Source organism: Polypterus senegalus, chromosome 18 (genome assembly GCF_016835505.1).
Source record: "Polypterus senegalus isolate Bchr_013 chromosome 18, ASM1683550v1, whole genome shotgun sequence".
Classification (NCBI taxonomy): domain Eukaryota; kingdom Metazoa; phylum Chordata; class Cladistia; order Polypteriformes; family Polypteridae; genus Polypterus; species Polypterus senegalus.
The window spans coordinates 29096835-29118642 of record NC_053171.1 but is presented as its reverse complement, the minus strand read 5'-3'; the positions used below and the strand labels follow the sequence as shown (position 1 = coordinate 29118642).

Here is a 21808-nt window from a genome sequence, read left to right as displayed (position 1 = left end):
ACGACAGCGCATACCAAAGAAAACGCGCTTGCATGAATTACAGAACATATAGAGGTAACATCGGTATTTTACATTCTAGCACTGTGGGAGACATAGCAGTACTGTACAGTATATGGGTTTACCTTTACATTCTGTTTTTAGGTAATGTATTAATATATTAAGCTGAGTTTGCAATGAAATTAAAGTGCTTTGGGGGCATACTGTATTTAGGGATTAAACTATAAAAATAGGCATTTAAAAGGCATTTTAAACCACATCCAAAAGTCGCGGTTTTTCACAATTTGTGGGTGATCTAGGAACGTAATCCCCGCAAATTTTGGAGGGTGTACTGTGTCTCTATTTTTTCTAAAGCTTATAAATGTTTAACTCTCTTTTGCTGTTTTCTTATTATTTTCCCCTTTCCCTGTGTAGTTTGCTCCTTTCATTTAACCCTAACAGTGACAATTAACAACCAGCATAGCAGACACCCAGGATGATGAAAACTGTAAAGATTTCAGTGTCAGACCTGCTAATTAGTAAATAATCAATTAAATAATCAGAACACTTCGAAAAGCAGAATAAAAATCAGGTGGCAAATACTGTTTACAACTTTAAAAAAAAAAACTACATACTGTATTCCCTATATAACTGCTTATTGCATTCTAATAAAAATCTACCTAAATTAATTTTGTAATTTCTACATTGGCTCCAAAACACAGAAACTGGGAAATAATGACTCATTTAATTAGGTGAAGAATCCAATGAAAAACAGAAGTTGGTTGGAACAAAAAGCTGTGGCCAGGACTTAGTTTGGGAACCACTGACTTAGACTATAGATATAACACCAGGTCATGTCACTTGCAGAAATTCTCTGATGATTCTGTACCAATGGGGTGTACTGGCAACGGGGATAAGACAAGGAGTCAGGTGGAGAACTATGTTTCTTGGTTCAAACCGAATTCTCTGCAACTTAATTTCAGCAAAACCAAGAAGCTATTTATTGACTTTTACAGTACCAAGTGTTTTTCTACCCAATCACTATTCAGGGATAGGATGTAGAGGTAGTGCACTCTTACAAGGAATTGGAAAGTCCACATCCAAGACTGGTCTCTTAACACAGAGGAGAGGAGAGCAGAGCAGAGCAGACTCTTTATTTTTCTTAGGAAATTGTGTTTCTTCAGTGTGGATAGTGACATCCTTTGACTGTTCCACAACTCTGTGATAGCCAGCACGATTTTGTATGGTTTGGTGTGCTGTGCAAGTAACATTCTTTCAAGAGAAAACCACTAAATCAGCAAGCTAATTGAAAATGCAAGTTGAGTTATGGAATGCACCCCTGACACACTGGAGGTAGTACTGAAGGAGAGAATGAAGGCAAAACCGATGGTCATTATGAAGAATGCTGTACATCCTCATTCAGCAGAAGTGTGTAAAGAAATGCTACTGGGGCGCCTTTATAATATCTCGCTATTACTGCTGTTTTTATTGTTAGCCAGGTCAGATGTTTTTTTTGTTGTAATTCTGTTGTGTATTTGCTAGTTAAAATATTTATTTTTATTTTCTTTAAAAAGTCAAATTTCCTCCTTGGGAGAAATCTCACTGTCTCTCTCTATGCATATGTTTTACTGTATGTATGGATACAGGCTCAATCAAAGTTGCCTCTTTACGTGTTAATGAAATAGTGTTTTAAAAACAAACCAGTCAGTGTTGTTTTTTTTTTTTTCCACTTTTGCAGCTGTTTCTCTGACAGAAGCTCTTTGAAGATGATTAGGAATGCAGATGATGCCTTCCCTGATTCTGATTTGCAGAGAGACTTGGACAACAGCCTTCAGGTGGAGGCTTTCGAAAGGAGAATTAAAAGACTTGAGCAAGAGAAACTGGAACTAAGTCGCAAATTGCAAGGTATTTATAAATATCTTCAAATACTATGTATTTTTTGTCCCTGTTTTATTGCCAAGCAACAATACTGTATTGTGACATCACTCTTAACTTTAAACTGGTACTAAGTTCATTTTAATTCAGCGTGATTTACTTAATAATCACAAGCTTTTTCTCAGTCTGATTAAATGTTTACAATATTCGACAAGTAAGCCAAATTTTTCTTGTTCATTTAATGTAAATAATACTCTGTTCATTTTGATTTTATATTTGTAAAGCAGTGGCACACATTTTAGAATTTCATTTGGTCCTTTACTTTTGTTTTTAAATGTTTTTTATAGTTTTGTAGTACATTATAAGAGAAATTGTGCTTCTGTGTACTTTTAAGTACATTAATGCATCTTTTAATGTACTTAAAATCTGCAAAAAGATAGTATGCAATGGCTGGTTACTCTAACCTACAGGAGAATAACTGACTTTAAAACCATTGAGCCCAAAAATGCAGAAGTCTTCCTCCTATGCCAATCTTAATTCTAGTTACCTAGCTGGTGTAGAGTAAATATTTGTTTTTTAAAGTGAAGATGAATATAAAATTAACCTGCTTCACTGTGCCTTAAAAAAAAAACCTTTAGAGTCTACGCAAGCTGTGCAGTCACTTCATGTCTCAGGCAGAGGGTTAGGAACATCAAACAGAGAAAAAGAAACAAAAAAATTAAATGAAGAAATTGAGCGCCTAAAGAAGAAATTAGCAGGTAGGAGTCCATCTTTCTGTTTATATATTTCATTTAATTTTCAGATCAGTGATTTAGACCTGAAAAGTATAAGAGGTTTTTTTTAATTTCTTATTGAATTTTAAGAACTGTAATGTTAATTGCATTGCAAAACTAGTGATTATTTTTCCTATTGAAAGAAGTATTCATGTCATAAACTGGTTGTATACATTTACTCTAGTTTTTCTTTCACTTTTGTATTGGTATGGAGCATTTGAAATCATTATATCCCTTAATTGCTTAACAGTTTCCCCATATGGGTAGAGAATGTTCAAAAATGGCAAGCAGCCCAAACAAGCATTAATTGTGGCATTTTTTCTCAACTAATTTGATATTTCTTTCTTTTTCTTTCCTACTAACTTGTAACAATAACAATTTCTTGTGCAGATTATAGTTAGCAGAGAAGACTGGCCCATATCATAAATATTTCCCATGCCTATCTAGATACCAATGGAACATTTTAATGCTGTTTTGAATAGAAAGCAATATTGTACATTGCAGTGATTCATTTTAGTGATAAAACTTTCAACTTTAGAGTTCATTTGAATTCAAACTGAGATCAAGCTAGAATTTTACCAAACGGCAAGCTCATGGATCAAGTGACCAAGCTATGGATGTTCTAAACAGCAAGTATACGGATCATGTATGTCTGAGAGATTTGATCCACATTAATTGTTATTAATTAATTCTTTATTATTCTAACCCAGCATCGGCTATTTGAGTAGTATTAAGTAACTGTGCTTGATTACTGTATGTAGTTTTTTGAAGTTAACAGCCATAGATTTGGAAACTGTATTCAAGAACTCGTAAGACTGACTGACTGTATCCTTTGTGTTGGTTTGGCAAAATGTTTTTTAATCAAATTAATATACCAACAGCATATTAGGACATTGTTTATATGATACATGGAACGATATACTGTTTATATGTTAGGGATTTTATTGATTTCTCAATAAATAAAATCAGTGGCTTCCATTTCAGACTCTAAAAACAATACAAAAACACTGCACATAATTATTTTTTATCCAGTTAGTGTTTTCTTATACTGATGTGTCTGTTCAAATACTACACTCAAATTCTGTCCTTTGTCTTTCCTCTTCCTAGCAGTCATTATTGTGCTCTTGCTGCTTACTTCTCCCCATTCACCTATACAGAAATATTAAAAGTACAAACCTTGGACACTTTTACTAGATCAATTCCATAACCTAGTGTTGAATTATCCTAGTAATAAAGACAATATTACGTTTTAAGAATAATGGACAAGTAAAATTTCAGTAATAGTGGACACCATATTTTGTATTTCTTTTATAAGAATCCAGTTAGTGAACTTTAATCAGTATTAAAATGATTTTTGATGGCTAATGTAGAACCATACTGGTATTTTTTTTTGTATGGTAAAGGACAACTTATACCATGTTGAGTAATTAAGCTAAGTGACACTCTACAAACTAGACCAGCACAGAAGTTTAAAAAAATTGTCAAAGCAGTGACAGGGAACAGATATTTCTAAGCATTAGTGGAGTGCTTAGTACACGATTTACGGCCAGGCGAACAAACTATGTATGACCAAAAGTAAGTAAATATTTGAAAATAATCAGCATGTAGTACACTCTTTAGAACTCAATGTACAAAGATAAACAACTTGGGAGGAGAAGTAAAACCTCAAAGACTTAACAGTTAAATATCTAATGAATATCCCCTTTACTTATTCTGGTCTTAATAAGTCTTCCAAGTAAATTCTTTGTTCTTGGAGATTGGATTAAACAAAGACATACATGTATGGGTGCAATATAGTCCAGAGGTACCAAAACACAGCTTTTAGTATTAGAGGGGAATAACCCTTCCAAAGAGCACATTTGTCCAAGTTTAAAACGATCATCTGATCACTGATCTTCTTTGGAGCACCTTTAAAATAGCCACAAGATAGCCTGTTTCAGAAGACTTTTGTAGCTAAAGCAGAAAATGAAATACATTTAGAACTGTATTAAGAATATCCCAGTTTTTTAGATCTTGACTTTTTAAAAGGTTTTTCTTTCAGCATATGAGAAAAATGCGAAGTCATACCATTCATAAATAGTTTTACTTTTACATCCTTGATTTTAGTTATGTATATACTTTATGTCCAAAATAACCAGCGAGTGGACTTTTAAATTCTGATGCTAGTTTAACAGCATAGATCTATCAAAAAAATGTATTTTTTCTGTTTCATGTTGTACTTATAATACAAGATTTGCATTCTCAAATTTGATGGAGCAGGGAAGGTGTTGGAATTCTAGCAGTTATTATAATTATACTGAATTGTCATGGTTAGTCTATTGTTTGCAAACACATCAGTCAAGAAAAAGAGAAAAGAGATGTATCATAGAACAAGTTAACTCCAGAGTCCAAGATGATATATTAACATCTTAGTACCTGATTTATTTATTTTTTTAATTATAAATGAAGCTCATTTAAGATAGTCATTTTTGATTTGTTATTATGTACTTGCTTACTAATGCTTGTGCATAATAATTCTGGAATTCTTGCTGTTTTAAATACACAACATTGACCTTTCCTTGCCTCTATCAACATGCCTAATTGAGATGTAGTATATGAACTTATCTCAAAAAACCTGCAATCCCATGGCCCAAAGAGAAAGAGCAAGTTGGAGTAGAAGTCCACATTGTAATTTGTGTAGAAGCCTTACTCAAATCAAAAAGTCATGCATGCCTCTACACTAGTTAAGAGGAATAAATAATATAACGTAAAATTGAATGCAATATTTTTTAAAAAGTAATTGTTTAGATACTGTATTTGTTTTTATTTTTTCATTTGAACTTCATGTTTTGCTCTTGTCAAGATTCTGATCGTCTGGAACATCAACTGGAAGAAGCAGTAGCACTACAGCAAGAATATGAAAACTGTGTAAACAAACAAAAGGCTCTTGAAAAGCAAGTCAAAGCACTTAAGCAGGAAAAAGAAGATTTTCATAAGGTACAATATCCCTTTTAAAGAAATCAGTTCTTGCATAATTAAAAGACTCATTATTCAACTTGTTTTCAAATTCTATTCAAGTTTTTCATTACATAAATGCATCTTTTTTGTGTAACTAGGTGAATATTTCTCAGCACTGAAGTGCAAAACAGTTAAAACATATGCACAACATTTCGTTATCAAGTTTATCCAGAGGGTAAAAGCACACTGGGAAATGAAATATGTTTGGTTTATTATACCACTGTGGAAATTTCAGGATTTCCCCAATAAAAAGTTATATTAGAATTAGTTATCCTTGGTATGCATTTTCCTTTGTCAAATACAGTTTGTTGTTCAGTAAGCAATGTCTCTCTAGCAGAAACTAAAACATGTTTTTTTTTTCTCCCATTTGGTGTAGCTGGTAGCCCATATAAATATTCACCATTTTATATAAACAGTATTAAATAGTTATGTGTTTCATCTTTGTCATTGCCTGCATTTTAATGTTATAGCTAAAAGGTGTGAAGTACTGTCATGTTTGTGGCTGCTTAAATGGAGCAACAGCAAAGTTGAGGTTTAGAAAATTCATATCTATGCCATTTATACTTGTCATCCTTTAATATTTACCAGAATAATATTTTCCTTTTTTGTATGCTACTTTTATGTCTGTTATTTTTTCACCCTGTCTTGTTAATTATGGAAACATTTGTTGTTAAATTAGTATTTCTTATTCCAATATTCACTGCATTTTTGCATGGACCATGATAAAGACTAAATTTAAACTAATTTGCCATGCTTTACTGTTTCATCTTTCAGCAATTAGTAGAGGCCTTGGAGAGGCTAAAATCTCAGACCAAGGAGCTAAAAGATGCTCACCAGCAGCGTAAACTGGCTATGAAAGAGTTCTCTGAGCTTAATGAGCGCATGGCTGAGCTGCTCTCCCAAAAACAGAAACTGTCACGACATCTGCGAGACAAGGAGGAGGAGATGGAGGTGGTCATGCAGAAAATTGACTCCATGAGACAGGATATGCGAAAAACAGAAAAAGCCAGAAAAGAGGTAGTGCAATTAGGATTTTTAAGGATTATTATAGGCAAATTCTGTTAGTATCTGAAATATTTTTGTTATATTTTTAACAAAGTGTAAGTATTTGAGGTAAAGGGAAAATATCTTTGCCTTATAATTGTTTACCTCAGATACATACATAACTTTTACCGTATACTGAAAAAGAAAGCATTGAACAAATTGACACTACTTTTGTAATATGATGCTTTCAAAGTTGCTTGTTTCTTGCCTTTCTTGCTTAAGGTTTTTATTAAAATCATTATATCAAGCTTACTTTAAAACGGTCAATAAATCAATGGCATATTTCCTCCTCTTGATATCATTACCCTTACAGTGCCTAGGAAGGTCTTTTAATTCTTTGTGGTAGAATTAAGTCATAAGAATCCCCTGTAGTAGTGTCAATGTGGTAAGCTGTCGGATATCAATACTCCTGTTATATCTAGTCTCCTTAGGGAAGTGTCATCTTCAGCATCTGTGTTCATCATGGCTTCATTAGTCTTATACGCCTTATACAACTGTTGTTTACTTTGCAGCTTCTTTTTTTAACTCATTATTAACCCACTGTGGAGCTTTTTAAAAATTTTCTATTAGTTCACAATTTTGGTATGTAGCAGTCCCTGCATTACATGTAAACCATTTTTAAACCTGTTCCGTGGCTCCTTGACTCTACACTTAAAAGCTTATCCCAGTCTATCCTCCTTAGACTTTGCTGCATCTACTCAAAATTTTCCCTACCAATGTTAAACTTGACAATTTTAGCCTTTGCATCCACATGCTTAGAAAACACTGATAATTATATTACATTGTGGTCATTTGACGCTAGTGGTTCAAACACCTCTACACCCTCAATTCTATCCGGATTATTACAAAATACCAAATCCAGACAGGTTTCAGAAAGAATGTGACAATGCCAGAATGTAATCTGTTCTGAAGGTGATGAAATGATCTCCTAATCTTAGTCTAGCTGTCAGAGTTCACAGGTATTTTTTTTATCTAACTCTTTGAGGACTGAATATTTTTTCCAAAAAACTAAATTTTCAGAAAAGCACACAAAGCAATGGTTTCCAATCTAACTCAAAATAAAATGTTTGTTGCTGCATGCTGTGGCTGATGTCGGTACCTGTTCACTGTTTCTGGTGGCAGGCCGGCTGCCTGGCTGTCTTCATGTATAAGGTGGGCGGTGGCGGCAGTCACAGTGTGATGCAATCTGGTTTATATTTCTTGTCATCATAAGTGGCAGTCCTCCCAGGAGAACATTGCTATAGGCACATCAGCTACATGAACATGCTCAGCACCACGATCAGCTGGAGACTGATCAGCTGATACTGGTACATCACTTTTGCTTTCGATCTCCAGATCACTTGCCCCGAGAAGTCAGAGTTGGATTCAGTGATAATATGCAAAACGTTTTCTACAGAGTATTTTACTTTGTGCTTTCGCTTTGGTCTCCCACCAAATATCGATGCCGTATAGGCTATTTGCTCTTCACTACTCAGAGGGAGTCAAGGTCAAATTAACATAGCTAACATTCCTTCTAGCAAAGAGACTCAAACTAAAACGTAGCAGTGAGTTTTGTTGCAGTTTACAGCTAATAACTGTCCTCTACACCTTAATTTCAACAAAAGTAGACATCCACCCTGAAAAAGTACCATATAGATTATATGAACCACCTCAAAAATGGAAAATTTGTAATATTGGAATTGTTTCTGGTTTATTAATACTATGCATAACAATATTTTTGTAAACTGCAATTATGGTCTTTAAATATAAAAATGGTTAAACAGTATTGAAGGCTGTACACTACAAACAGTTTGGTTGGCTCTTAACTTACCTTGATATTCATGGGACCAATAATTTTTTTTGCTTTTTGTACTGTTTCCTTACTTTAGCTGGAAGCCCAGCTTGAAGATGCCTTGGCTGAGGCTTCAAAAGAGCGAAAGTTAAGAGAGCACAGCGACAGTTATTCCAAGCAGCTGGAAAGTGAGCTTGAAACTCTCAAGGTCAGAGCCCTGAATATGTCACACAGTCTTAGATATGAGAGTATATTCATTCTCCACTGTGGTTTGGAAATTTACATTCTGTAATCCTCAGATATATAAATTAAAATATATATATATTTTTAGCCTTGTAAAACTATGCCAAGTGTGTGCATAAATAGTTGACTTTAACATGAAAATCCACAGTTACAAAAAACAAAGTCATTGATAGTTACTGTATTTATAATTTAGGTATTGGTGATAACCATGATGATGATAATGTGAAGTATTATGTTTAGCTCCAGATGACTACAGCATGGGTTTCATGTTACTGTATTTTTTCAGTCATGTCAAGTAAATAAAACAACAAGGTATTTATGTATTATTATTGGAATGGAGGCTTCATAGTATTTTGTAGCTTTGAATTTTCATTGTCTGTGTTCTGCAAGCTTAATTTCTTTTTTGTAAACTGTGTTTCCAGGCATAAACATTTAAATTGTTTGTGTTAGAGACCTTTCACAGTGCCTTTTTGCAACTTTCAGATCCTGTACAGATTTACTTGTGACAGCCTGAAAGGATGCAGTTTTATATAGCATCAGTAATTTAAGCAAGTTATTCAAATACTTGCTCATTCTGCTACATATTGCTGTATAATTCTGGCTTAGCAGATTGTGTCAGAAAAGTATGTGCGGATAGTGATTTGAATCTTAAAATAACTTTCTGTTTTTGGCCAACATTATTTTAGTCGCTTTTGTCTTTTGTTTTATGGAATATAAAGTATTTTTTACAAGTAACACAATTTTATCAAAATGTTGGCTTTAAATTGTCCTCATGTTTTACATTTCTTATCCAGCTGTATAAAGCTTAATTTTACAGAATCCTCTGATGTAATTCTTTGAATACAGGTAAAGCAGGGCGGTCGAGTTGCTGGTGTCAGCTTGGAAGCACAGCAAGAACTCTCAAAGGTGAAATCAGAGCTGGACAAGAAAATCTTGTTCTATGAAGAGGAGTTGGTGCGACGGGAGGCATCCCATTCATCAGAGCTCAAAAATTTGAAGAAAGAGGTTCATGATTCAGACAGTCAACAGCTGACCCTTCAAAAGGAGATACTGATGCTCAAGGATAAACTTGAGAAATCAAAACGTGAAAGGTGTGAACAAAAATTTCCTATCTTTTTTAACCAAATGATACTCTAATAGGCCAGTATTTTTATTCTTTATGGGTCAGAATTTAAACTCTAACATGCTTTAAAGTATTTGGGAGTAAGACTATGTCTGTTTTGTGTAGCTCTAATCAAGGAACTAGTGTTTAAGATATTCTGAATCCCTGGACCTTTTGGTGAAGCATAGAGTCCCTGACAGGGAAAAAATTTCAGCAAATTGAAATAGTTGACCAATGGTGAGAATGTAAATTTAAAGAGGAGGATAATAGATTGAATCTGAATACTATGATTGAAGTGAAAAAGCCTTTGAAAGAAACAAACAGAGCAATACAGAGAGTAGAATTTAAATCAAATTAAACAGAAACCAAGTTCACTTAAACATAAATTTTGGGTTTTTGCAGGGAATTTCTTTGGATAGAGTGTGTTTTGGGTACACTGAACATAAAATGTATAACAAATGAGAGGAGACCATTAAGTCAATCAAGCTTATTTGTTCGTTTAATATTACATTTTTGTTTTTTGAAATGAGAGTAAAATAAATTACTTTATTAATCCCAAGGGGAAATTCACATACTCCAGAAGCAGCATACTGATGATAAAAAAAAAAATGAATTAAAGAGTGATAAAAATGCTGCAGGTATAACGGACAATAACTTTGTATAATGTTAACGTTTAAACCCATGGGGTGGAATTGAAGAGTTGCATAGTGTGGGGAAGGAGCGATCTCCTCAGTCTGTCAATGGAGCAGGACAGTGACAGCAGTCTGTGGCTAAAGCTGCTCCTCTGTCTGGAGATGATCCTGTTCAGTGGATGCAGTGGATTCTCCATGATTGACAGGAGCCTGCTCAGCGCCCGTCACTCTGCCATGGATGTCAAACTGTCTAGCTCCATGCCTACAATAGAGCCTGCCTTCCTCACCAGTTTGTCCAGGCGTGAGGCGTCCTTCTTCTTTATGTTGCCTCCCCAGCACACCACTGTCTGATAGAACATCTGCAGCATCTTAATTGCAGATGTTGAAGGATGCCAGCCTTCTAAGAAAGTATAGTCGGCTCTGTCCTCTCTTTCACAGAGCATCAGTATTGGCAGTCCAGTCCAATTTATCATCCAGCTGCACTCCCAATGTAAGCACAGAGTTTTAACTTAATATGTATTCTTTTATGACTGTGATTTTTGATTACCTTCTTACTTTTTGTACTCTTACTTTTTGTTTAGATAAAGTTTTTCGAGGTTCAAACATAAACTCGATACATCCTACTGAAATGTATACCACACAAACTCTAAAAGAATTATTTTTTCTGTATATATAGGCAAAGTGAGATGGAAGAAGCTGTTGGAACTTTGAAAGAAAAATATGAACGCGAAAGAACTATGCTAACAGACGAAAATAAGAAGTTAACAACTGAAAATGACAAGGTAAATTCAGGAATAATAAAAATTCATTTTTTTGTACATTTATGAAATCATATACTTTCTGTCACAATATTTATTCTAGCAATACCCAGTCAGTTATTAGAAACACTTAACATAGCTGGATCAATTAGTAGAGGAATAGTATTTTCATATTTACTGTTGAGTTGTTTGTTGACAGAATAAAAGTAGTATTTCCACAAGACATTCTACTGTCCACCCACATTCTAGTCACAGTAACAGGAAAATGTTTTGAAGCCCTTAAAATTATCTAGCTGCAAGACTGCATTAAAAAAATCGTATATCCCTTGCTCCCTAACAAATTTGCTCAATGTTGCAATTAGGTAAGTACTATCTTCTTTGGAAAAATAAATATTTCTGTATTTTATAAAGAAACACACATTTAATGGCAGGGCAGTGAAGTGGCCAGAACCTCTAGTTGTCACATGCAGTCAATCAAGTCATTGCTGTTGGCCTGTATACTATATTTCTGCTACTTTCATGAGTAAGAGATATGCTCCAGCTAAAATGGTGGAAGCACAGCAAAATAGTGTCTGCTTTTACTATGCCTAAACAGCACTTTGATGCACCTTAAAATACTGTAGTTATGGTTTGGAAATCTCATGTCTTTTGAAAAATCAATGACACAGCATTGCCAGGAAAATTTTAAAAATACTGTATCACATAATAGTAGTGCATTTAAAAAGAAAAGGGACATTAATTGATAAACAATAGAGTTCCATCGTGCCAAATAAGGACCCTATCTATACACATCATTGCCCAATAATGACATTCTGTGTTATCCTGAATAACTATTTATCTTCCAGATTTCAGTTTTGATGGAGGTAAGATTTAAAAATTGTAATATAATAAAACATGGCAAACTACACTTACAAATGCCTTATGGACCAGACACCGTTAGATTAAAGGCTCCTAAAAACACTTATGTCCATGTCCTATGTCCTATTTTACATTCAGATATCTGTATATGTACAGTAATCCCTCCTCGATCGCGGGGGTTGCGTTCCAGAACACCCCCCGATAGATGAAAATCTGCGAAGTAGAAACCATATGTTTGTATGGTTAGTTTTATCTATTTTAAGCCCTTATAAACTCTCCCACACTATTAACATTATTAGAGCCCTCTAGACATGAAATAACACCCTTTAGTCAAAAGTTTAAACTGTGCTCCATGACAAGACAGAGATGACAGTTCTTTCTCACAATTAAAAGAATGCAAACATATCTTCCTCTTCAAAGAATGCTTGTTAGGAGCAGAGAATGTCAGAGAGAGTGTGAGAGAAAAGCAAACAATCAAAAAATCAATACGTGCTTTTAAGTATGCCGAAGCACCGCGATAAAGCGGCATTTTTTAGAGGAGTGTCCGTATCCTCTAGGCAAACAGCCTCTGTGCTCACACCCCCTCCATCAGGCAGAGAGAGTGAGAGAGACAGATAAAAGCAAACAATTAAGCACCGCGTGGGAAGCACATCATATATCATTGAGGAGTTTAATATGTAATACGTGCTCTGATTGGGTAGCTTCTCAACCATCTGCCAATAGTGTCCCTTTTATGAAATCAACTGGGCAAACCAACTGAGGAAGCATGTAGCATAAATTAAAAGACCCATTGTCCGCAGAAATCCGCGATCCAGCGAAAAATCCGTGATATATATTTATATGTGCTTACATTTAAAATCCGCAGTGGAGTGAAGCAGCAAAAGTCAAAGCGCGATGTAGCGAGGGATCACTGTATTTGAAAAATTAGTTCTAATGTTACCTGAAAACGTTTTTTTTTTTTTAAAACTCATAATTCCGGCCCATCTTAAATCCTTTCACATCTTTTTGTCAGCGTCTTTTGTCTTGTAAATTTGTCAATCAGCACAAGCAGCAAGCAACCTACTATCCACCGGTGAAAATTTTTAGTACTCGTAAAAGTTAGTGTTTTGTGTTTTTTTTTTTTCACTTTTATTCTCTCAGTCACAATCACAACACAACCCTTGGGCAAGATCCGGGAAAACAAAACACAGTCACTGATTATAACCGCAACAAGGTATGCAGATTAATATGAATAATATTAATAATATTGCCACAGTGTTTTCTGAAACGTACTATACAGGTCATAAAATGAATAATTCCAAATATCATATACAGTGATCTCTCGCTATATCGCGCTTCGACTTTCGCGGCTTCACTCCATCGCGGATTTTAAATGTAAGCATATCTAAATATACATCACGGATTTTTCGCTGATTTCTGCGGACAATGGGTCTTTTAATTTAAAGTACATGCTTCCTCAGTTTGTTTGCCCAGTTGATTTCATACAAGAGACGCTATTGGCGGATGGCTTAGAAGCTACCCAATCGGAGCATGTATTACGTATCAAATAAAACTCCTCAATGATATACGATGTGCTTCCCGAGCGGTGGTTGATTGTTTGCTTTTCTCGTTCTCTCTCACTCTCTCTGACATTCTCTGCGCCTGACGGAGGGGGTGTGAGCAGAGGGGCTGTTTGCACAGAGGCTGTTTGCCTAGATGATACGGACGCTACTCTAAAAAATGCTGAAAGACTACCTTCACATTCTGTTGCGGCTGCTTTACCGCGGTGCGCATACTTAAAATCCCAACAGCACGTATTGATTTTTTGATTGTTTGCTTTTCTGTCACTCTCTCTCTCACTGACATTCTCTGCTCCTGACGGTACTCCTTTCAAGAGAAGATATGTTTGCATTCTTTTAATTGTGAGAAAGAACTGTCATCTCTGTCTTGTCATGGAGCACAGTTTAAACTTTTGACTAAAGGGTGTTATTTCATGTCTAGAGGGCTCTAATAATTGTAACAGTGTGGGAGAGTTTATAAAAGCTTAAAATATATAAAAATAACCATACAAACATATGGTTTCTACTTCGCGGATTTTCACCTATAGTGGTGGGTTCTGGAACGCAACCCCCGCGATCGAGGAGGGATTACTGTATACCTATTTCTCTCTTTTTTGTCAGTGCGGCTTTGACATCATGGACCAGAAGGTGCATGCTAATTCAGCGTGAGCAGGAACATTCAATAAAACTGAATAAAAAATATTTAAATGACATTGAGACACAAAGAAGGAATGATTCACCAGAGTTTGTGTGTCAGCTTTTATCCCTCCAGATCAGAGAATTTCTAGTTCCATTGTCTCAAAACACCTCTCACAGCTACAGTTATTCCCAGTTTCAAATAAAAACTAACAGAGTAAGATCTGGGGTGGTGGGCAGGGTTGTATCGTGATTATCAATCCACCTTTCTTAAACTTCATAGCTGTAGTGTAAAACAAGGAGATAAAAAAGGCAATTGTGGTATTGATAATGGGATATTGAGAAATAAAGATTGAATAGTGACACAGGAGCGGATGCTGTTAAGTTTAGAATTGTATTTCAAGATGTGCATTTTCTAAAATAGGCTGTCTCTTTTCCATTTTTCTGCACACTTAATTAATTTTATTTTTGATGTAGGTTTCAGGTATTGGTGAAATGATAATCAATAAATGGTATTTACTTTGATTTGTAGATTAAAAAAATCAGAAAGTTATACAGCAATCCCTCCTCAATCGCGGGGGTTGCATTCCAGACCCCCCCACAATAGGTGAAAATCCACGAAGTAGAAACCATATGTTTGTATGGTTATTTTTATATATTTTAAGCCCTTATAAACGCTCCCACACTGTTTATAAATATTCCCCGCAAAGTTATACAGCATAATCCCTTTGTATTCTCTTAGATATTAGGTAAGATTCATTGAAATTATGTATATAAACACACTGTTTATATACAGTAAAACCTAAATATTAAAGATATCGAGTGTCTCCGAAATCACATATGTTACAGCCATTACGATAGACAGGCTACCAGCAATAAATACGTACAATGCAAGAAAAATAGTATACAGTAAATGTGTGTACAGTGACACTAAACGTATGTACATGTACTAAGTACTGTAAGTAGAAAATTAATTATGGTTACTCACCAACAATGACTTGTCCAATAACAATAAGTTTAATTTTATTGCACAACAAAGGAGAGCGTTACAGCCCTTCTAAAGGAGCCACTTCAGGCAATTGTGTAACACTGCTGCTGTTCTTCTTCTGGCAGTCTTCTATCCAAATCCCTAAAGCACATTCCATCCAGACTACTGCCTTATTACATCCACTTACAACTCGTTTTGCACCCTGGTTAAAAGGACACTGCGGCTGTAGATCTTATATTCCTTTCCTACTTTTTAAATAAAAAGAATCATAGCCTCATTGATGCCGTAATGGCATCCTACAGTGGTGTAGCTTTCCCTTCCTTCAGCATATCCAAAACGTTTACCTTTTTGGCAATCGTTAACATCTTCCATTGGCGCTTGGTCACAGCCACTGAAGCAGCAGCAGGAGCAGATTGTTTTGGAGCCATAATGAAGGGCTTGACTATGCACAAAGATAAACACAAAAGAGCACAAAAGTTAACTCTTTACACAGCGAAACACGTTAATGCTGAATGATTGCGACGAGACTTCCTGGATAACACTGCATTCAGCACACAGGAACTTAACTGCGTGCTCTGATTGGTTAGCTTCTCAGTCATCCGCCAGTAGCGTCCCTTGTATGAAATCAACTGGGCAAACCAACTGAGGAAGCATGTACAGGAAGTAAAAAGACACATTGTCCGCAGAACCCGCGACAAATCCGCGTTATATATTTAGTTATGCTTACATATAAAATCCGCGATAGAGTGAAGCTGCGAAAGTCGAAGCGCGATATAGCGAGGGATTACTGTAGTGTCTTTCGAGATTGGTAGCTTTGCAGTAGCCATAACGTGTGAGTACCTCCTGATCGAGATTGTTTGTGTATTCATTACCTGCCATGTTACGTTTTGTAGAAAAATGCTGAAGAAGCCCACAAACTGAACTAGATGTTGATTTTTATGATGAAATATAACAGAGTTCCTGGTAGGCATTATGTACTCGCCACAATCCTTTTTCGCCTCCAGAATTATTGTTCAAGGGACATCCCTCACCACCAATCCCTATATTTTTCTAATGTTGCCGTAAATGGTCATACAGTATGTAAAACTCATTGCAGCAGAAACCAACAAAGTGAAGTTTCTTACATTTGAGCAATTTTCATGTCCATCCAAAAATTATGTAGTGTATAACTATACAGTATATCTTAAAAGTTTTTGACCAATGGATTATTGTCAGATAACATTAAATGAAAAAGCATTGTCATTCAGGCAGTATCCTGGAATGAAGCCTGTTAGGTAATGGAGTTACAAATAGATTGATGACATTCTAACTTTTTTGTTTATTTAGCTTTGCTCATTTGTTGATAATCTGACTGCCCAGAACCGGCAACTAGAAGATGAATTTCAAGACTTGGCAGCCAAGAAAGAATCTGTTGCCCACTGGGAAGCTCAGATAGCAGAAATCATCCAATGGTAGGTACCCCTTTGCAGATTTGTAGATGTGGATTCAGTCACTCAAACACAAAGTTCAAGGTAATACAAAAACTGTAAAACAATGTTTTGTACCTTTGTTTCTGATATGTAGGCTGTTATACTTAAAATTACATTTTCCTTAAAACATTGGTAAATGATTGGTCACAAACCTGTTGTGTACTTTATAGCATCTTAGTGCCTTATCTGGATTAAGACTTTGTTTGAATTTTTTTTTTTTTATATTTTAATAGGAGTATCAGTTGTCTTTAAGTTAAGACTGTTGATGTGATCGAAAAATGTCAAGAATTAAATTGACATGCTATTTTGGAACATTGAGAATGCATATATAATTACTGCTGATTGTTTTTCTCTCAACTGTTTAGGGTGAGTGATGAAAAAGATGCCAGGGGATACTTACAAGCATTAGCATCAAAGATGACAGAAGAACTTGAGTTGTTGAGAAACTCTAGCTTGGGATCCAGGCCATTGGTAAAGTGTATTTTCCATTATTTCTCATATATCACTTAAAATAGTTATATAAACTGAGATTTATAATATAGCATTTGTTTTTGAGATTAGCCTTTTTATGAATTGCAGTTTGCCTTTCGAAGGTCAGTGCATTATCACTGTGGGCTTCACCTTTCACCTGCTTGTCATCATTACAAATATTTCATTAAATTTCTTACAATTCAAGCAAAGTCTGCGTGTTTCAAAAAATCTAAATAAATAAATTATAAAATCAAAACTAGATTTTCTATATGTAGGTCAATGCATTATGGGCAACCATTAATTTATTCCAAGTTCTATTTGGTTTGCTTGTGGCAAATCAGCGATATATTTTTTTGTTCCAGGGCATGTTTGCTTGTTACATTTATTCATCTATTAATATAGGACATTAGTTTGTAGTCATATATTTCTTGTTCATATTTCATTTATATCTGTTAGAAGGAGCCTGATATATGAATTTAGTACATTTTTCACATTTTTTCAGTGATGAAAAATGCAATTATTCCTTATTATTACTTTAATTTTCACTTCTTTTAATCTGGATAAAAACTGTAGTAATCGCTTGCTGAGCTGCACTGGCCAAGCCTTCCTGTCCTCAACAACAACTTCTGTACCTCGATGGGGAGGTCCCAGATGCTCCCAGGCAGGCTCAGAGGTACAATTCCTTTAGTGTGTCCTGGGCTGCTTTCTGTTAGGTTGTACCTTGTCCCATGCGAGGCCCAAAGGTGGCATACTTACTAAATATTTAACCAACGTCAGCTGATTTTTCTCTACCTGTGGAGACCGCAGCTCTATTCCAAGGTCTTCCCATATTGGAGTTATCTCCAAGGAGGCTTGTACAGTCACCTCATTTTGGTGTTTATACTGTAGTTGCAATTTTATTCTTGCAGTCACTACCAGAGCTCAAAGATAGTTAGTATTGAGATATTGACTGACTGGTTAATCATTATTTATCATTTGAAATGTTATTGCTGCTTCACTACCACACGTTTTTCACATTTTACCTTAAAAGAACAAGCAACAGTTCCTGGAGAGAACCAGGATGTTAGACTGGCAGCTGCCAGTTCTCAGTTGCATATTAATTAGCTGAAAACTCTTCAAGTGCATGTCAGAGATCAAAGTCTGTTGAGGCCAGCAGGACAATGTTATCTGCAAACAGCAGAGATTCAGTCCTTAGGCCTCCAGACTGGGTACTTTCCAGTCCTCTGCTGTGCCTTGCTGTCTTGTCTACAAAAATCACGAACAGGAGAGTAGACTAAATGCAGTCTTGGCCTTAAATATTTCATACTCAATTTAGTGCAAATTATGCAAACACAAATCTTCTGTAAATCCAGAGACTTAATGACATTAAGCAGCAACCCTGAAACCTAATGCATTTGAAGCACCTTCTACAAGATACAGTAGGGTACACTGTCATATTATTAATAGTAGGTATCATTAGTTGGTTAATGAAACAGATAAAATATCATTACTTTTTCGGTACCTTTATTACCCAGTTTATGACTTTATCAAAAAGATATTATTCATTGTTTGTTTTTGAATATTGCAAACATACACTATCCGTCAAGAGTTTTAGAACACCTCAGTTTCCCATTTTTTTCCAACTTTAATCAGTTGAAATGCAGCAAATGATTTAAAATGTTGAAAACGTAAGCAGTAAACTGCCAGAGGTTTAAATTTAAAGTTTAGGTTACCAAAAATTGAAAAAAGGAAATATCAGAATACTGTATTACAAATGGGCCTTTTCAGAAAACAACAAATATATTACAACCTATATATGGTTTTGTAGCAAATTAAGCCTTTCAAGTTGAAGCAATTTGCACAGGTGTCCCAACTGTTGTTGATTATTTAAAAATCCTCTTTCTGTCTTAAAGTAGAGTTGGAACAGAGTGTGTTACTACACCCTCTAAAGTACTGCTTGGACAATATTCTTGTGATAATGGCAAGAAAATGGCACTTAACAAAAGAAATGAGACAGAGCATTATTACCCTTAGACGTGTAGGCCTTACGTTTAGAGAAATTGTAAAAAAAATCCAAGTGTCAGTGGGTATGTGTTCTACACATTCCAAACACAATTAGAAACTGGAAGAAACTCTGATAGGAAGAGATCTGGTGGACCCAAAGCCATAACTCAATCAGAAGACAAGTTTCTGAGCGTCACCAGTTTGCGTGATAGGCACCTCACAGTACAGTAGCTTCTAGAACAGCTTCAAGCACAGCTTAACAGTGTTCAAAAAAGCAAGTCTCAGTTTTTACTGTGAAGAGTAGACTTTGTGTTGCAGGCTGTCAAGGGCAAGTAGCAGAAAGAATGCCATTCCTTAAATGACAAAATAGGGTATTGAAATGCCCGCTATGGACTACTGCAGACTGGACAAAGTCATTCTGACAGTTTACTGCTTACCTTTTGACCATTTTAGGTTTTTCATTGCATTTCAACTGATTAAATTTGAAGAAAAACTGGAAAAACTTGGGTGTTATAAAACTTTTGACTGATAGTGTATTTTTCCAATTTGAGAAGATAATTCACCAGTCAGTCTGTTTTGGTTGACTAATAGCATATTATACCTGTATTTCATTAAGACTTTTTTAAATGCCGTAAATCTGTCCCATTTAACTTTAAGACTTAACAGTTGTGGACCACTAAGGCGCGTATAGCTGCTCTAACCCAACACAGACAGGCAGAGACATGAGTTCAGCACAGCATGCGTTTATTTACAGCTGGGGAAGCACTTCTTCCTCTCTCCCCAAAGCACAGCACAGTACATACAGTACCACAGCACAATTCACAGTCATTTCTTTCCTTCCAATTCACAGTCCTTTGCCTCCACTCCTACGCAAACTTCATCCTTCTTTCTCCTCACTCGGGCTCCCAGAGTAGAGGTTGCTGGCTCTTTTCATAAGGTATCTGGATATCCTCATTGACCTACTTCCGTCAACACTTCCAGGTGTGGCAGAAGTGCTGCAACCCAGGGCTCAGCAGTAGATGCAGCACCTTCTCTGGCGTTGCCCACAGACCCCAACAGGGCTGCTGAAAACTCCCATGGAGCCCTGTGAGAGTCTGAAGCACCGCTGCAGCCCAAGGGGGCTGTCACCTATTGCTCTGGGGGAGGTAATGCCCTGGATATGCCTCCTTCCAACGCAGAGGTGTCCCAGCTGTATGCCACACAGTTTGTTTTTTTTTTTTTTTCTTCTTCAGATTTTCTGATTTTAATCTTCCCCTTACATTTCACCAGTGCCTCCAAGAACATAAGTAATTATTTAGCTACAAGAATTCTGGAGCAGTTCCTTTAATAATATTTATAACAAGTTTTAAAAGCTGGGTTTTTATAACAATGAATTATGCCTTAATTAGCAATTATAATGTGTATTTTACAAAATGTGTTAATTTTAGAAAGGTTTAATTGCATCACACGTTCAATGCTGAAATACTATACAGTGGAACCTCGGTTCATGAACGCCTCGGAACACGTGCAATTCGGTTTACGACCAAAAAGTTCGCCAAACTTTTGCCTCTGTTCATGACCACAGACTCGGCATACGAACAAGCCAGTTTCCTTTGTGCACACTAATGATTTCTGCACGTGTTGCATTGTTCTCAGTCAGACGTGCGTGCTTGCACATGCGTGCATGCTTTCGCTGTGAACTCTTTGTGCTCTATTTCGTTTCCCTTCCGGTTCATACACGCCAATTACTGCATTTAAGCATGTGTTCAGCCTCTCCCTGTGCATTGTTCTCAGTCAGACGTGTGTGCTTTTGGTGTGAACCCTTTGTGCTCTACAGTGTTTCGTGTGCTTTTGCAGTTAACCATGGCTTCTAAGCAAGTGAAGAGTTGTGAGAAGAAAGATTTGAAAAAAATTGAAATCGAAGTAAAGAAAAAAATTATTGAAAAGCATGAGCGTGGCGTTCGTGTTACTGATCTTGCCGCCGAGTACAAAAAGTCAAAATCTACGATTTCAACTGTTCTAAAGTAGAAAGAGGCCATTAAAGCAAGTCATGTTGTAAAAGAAGTTAAAGTGTTAACCAGGCAGAGGCCTTAACTGCTGGAAGAGGTGGAAAAACTGTTGCTAGCGTGACTGAACGAGAAGCAACTTGCAGGGGACAGCGTAAGCGAGGCAATGTTATGTGAGAAAGCCGGGAATATTCATGGCGATTTGCTGCAAAACTATCCTTCTGCAAGTGCAGAAAGTGAGGAATTTAAAGCCAGTAGAGGATGGTTTGAAAAGTTTCGCAAGAAGAGTGGCATTCATAGTGTGGTAAGGCATGGAAAGGCTGCTAGTTCAAACATTCAAACGCTAAAGCTGTGAAAGAATTCATGATAAATTTCACAAAATTAGTGGAGGTTGAAGGCTACATCCCGCAACAAGTCTTCAACTGCGGAGGAGCTGATGACAGAGGAACTCGCTGAACTCCAGCAGGAGCAGCTTAGGTTGCTTACCGAGGAGCAGTCCTCTGGGGAAGAAGAGGAAAGGGCAGATATAAAAAATGATGGGCAAATTACTTTGATTCATGACCAATTTGGTTTACGACCAGAGTTTTGGAACGAATTATGGTCGTGAGCCGAGGTTCCACTGTATAAATATTCATCACTTTTAAATATTACACAACCATTTTGGTCACTTTTTTATTGCAGTATTTTGTCTTTGAAGTTCATATTATGA

The 21808-nt window shown here is 36.0% G+C and overlaps 1 protein-coding gene across 8 annotated transcripts in view; it reads left to right on the top strand.

The window, feature by feature from the left end:
- The window catches only part of cdc42bpb (CDC42 binding protein kinase beta (DMPK-like)), a 197624-nt gene that overhangs the window by 118546 nt on the left and 57270 nt on the right, over positions 1-21808 (top strand). For all 8 annotated transcript variants that reach the window (XM_039740965.1, XM_039740970.1, XM_039740968.1 and 5 more), the window contains exons 10-18: positions 1715-1881; positions 2490-2609; positions 5467-5600; positions 6396-6638; positions 8534-8644; positions 9526-9770; positions 11090-11195; positions 16518-16642; positions 17026-17131. In XM_039740965.1, the coding sequence (XP_039596899.1) occupies positions 1715-1881; positions 2490-2609; positions 5467-5600; positions 6396-6638; positions 8534-8644; positions 9526-9770; positions 11090-11195; positions 16518-16642; positions 17026-17131 (1357 nt within the window). The remainder of the gene's footprint in view (positions 1-1714; positions 1882-2489; positions 2610-5466; positions 5601-6395; positions 6639-8533; positions 8645-9525; positions 9771-11089; positions 11196-16517; positions 16643-17025; positions 17132-21808) is intronic.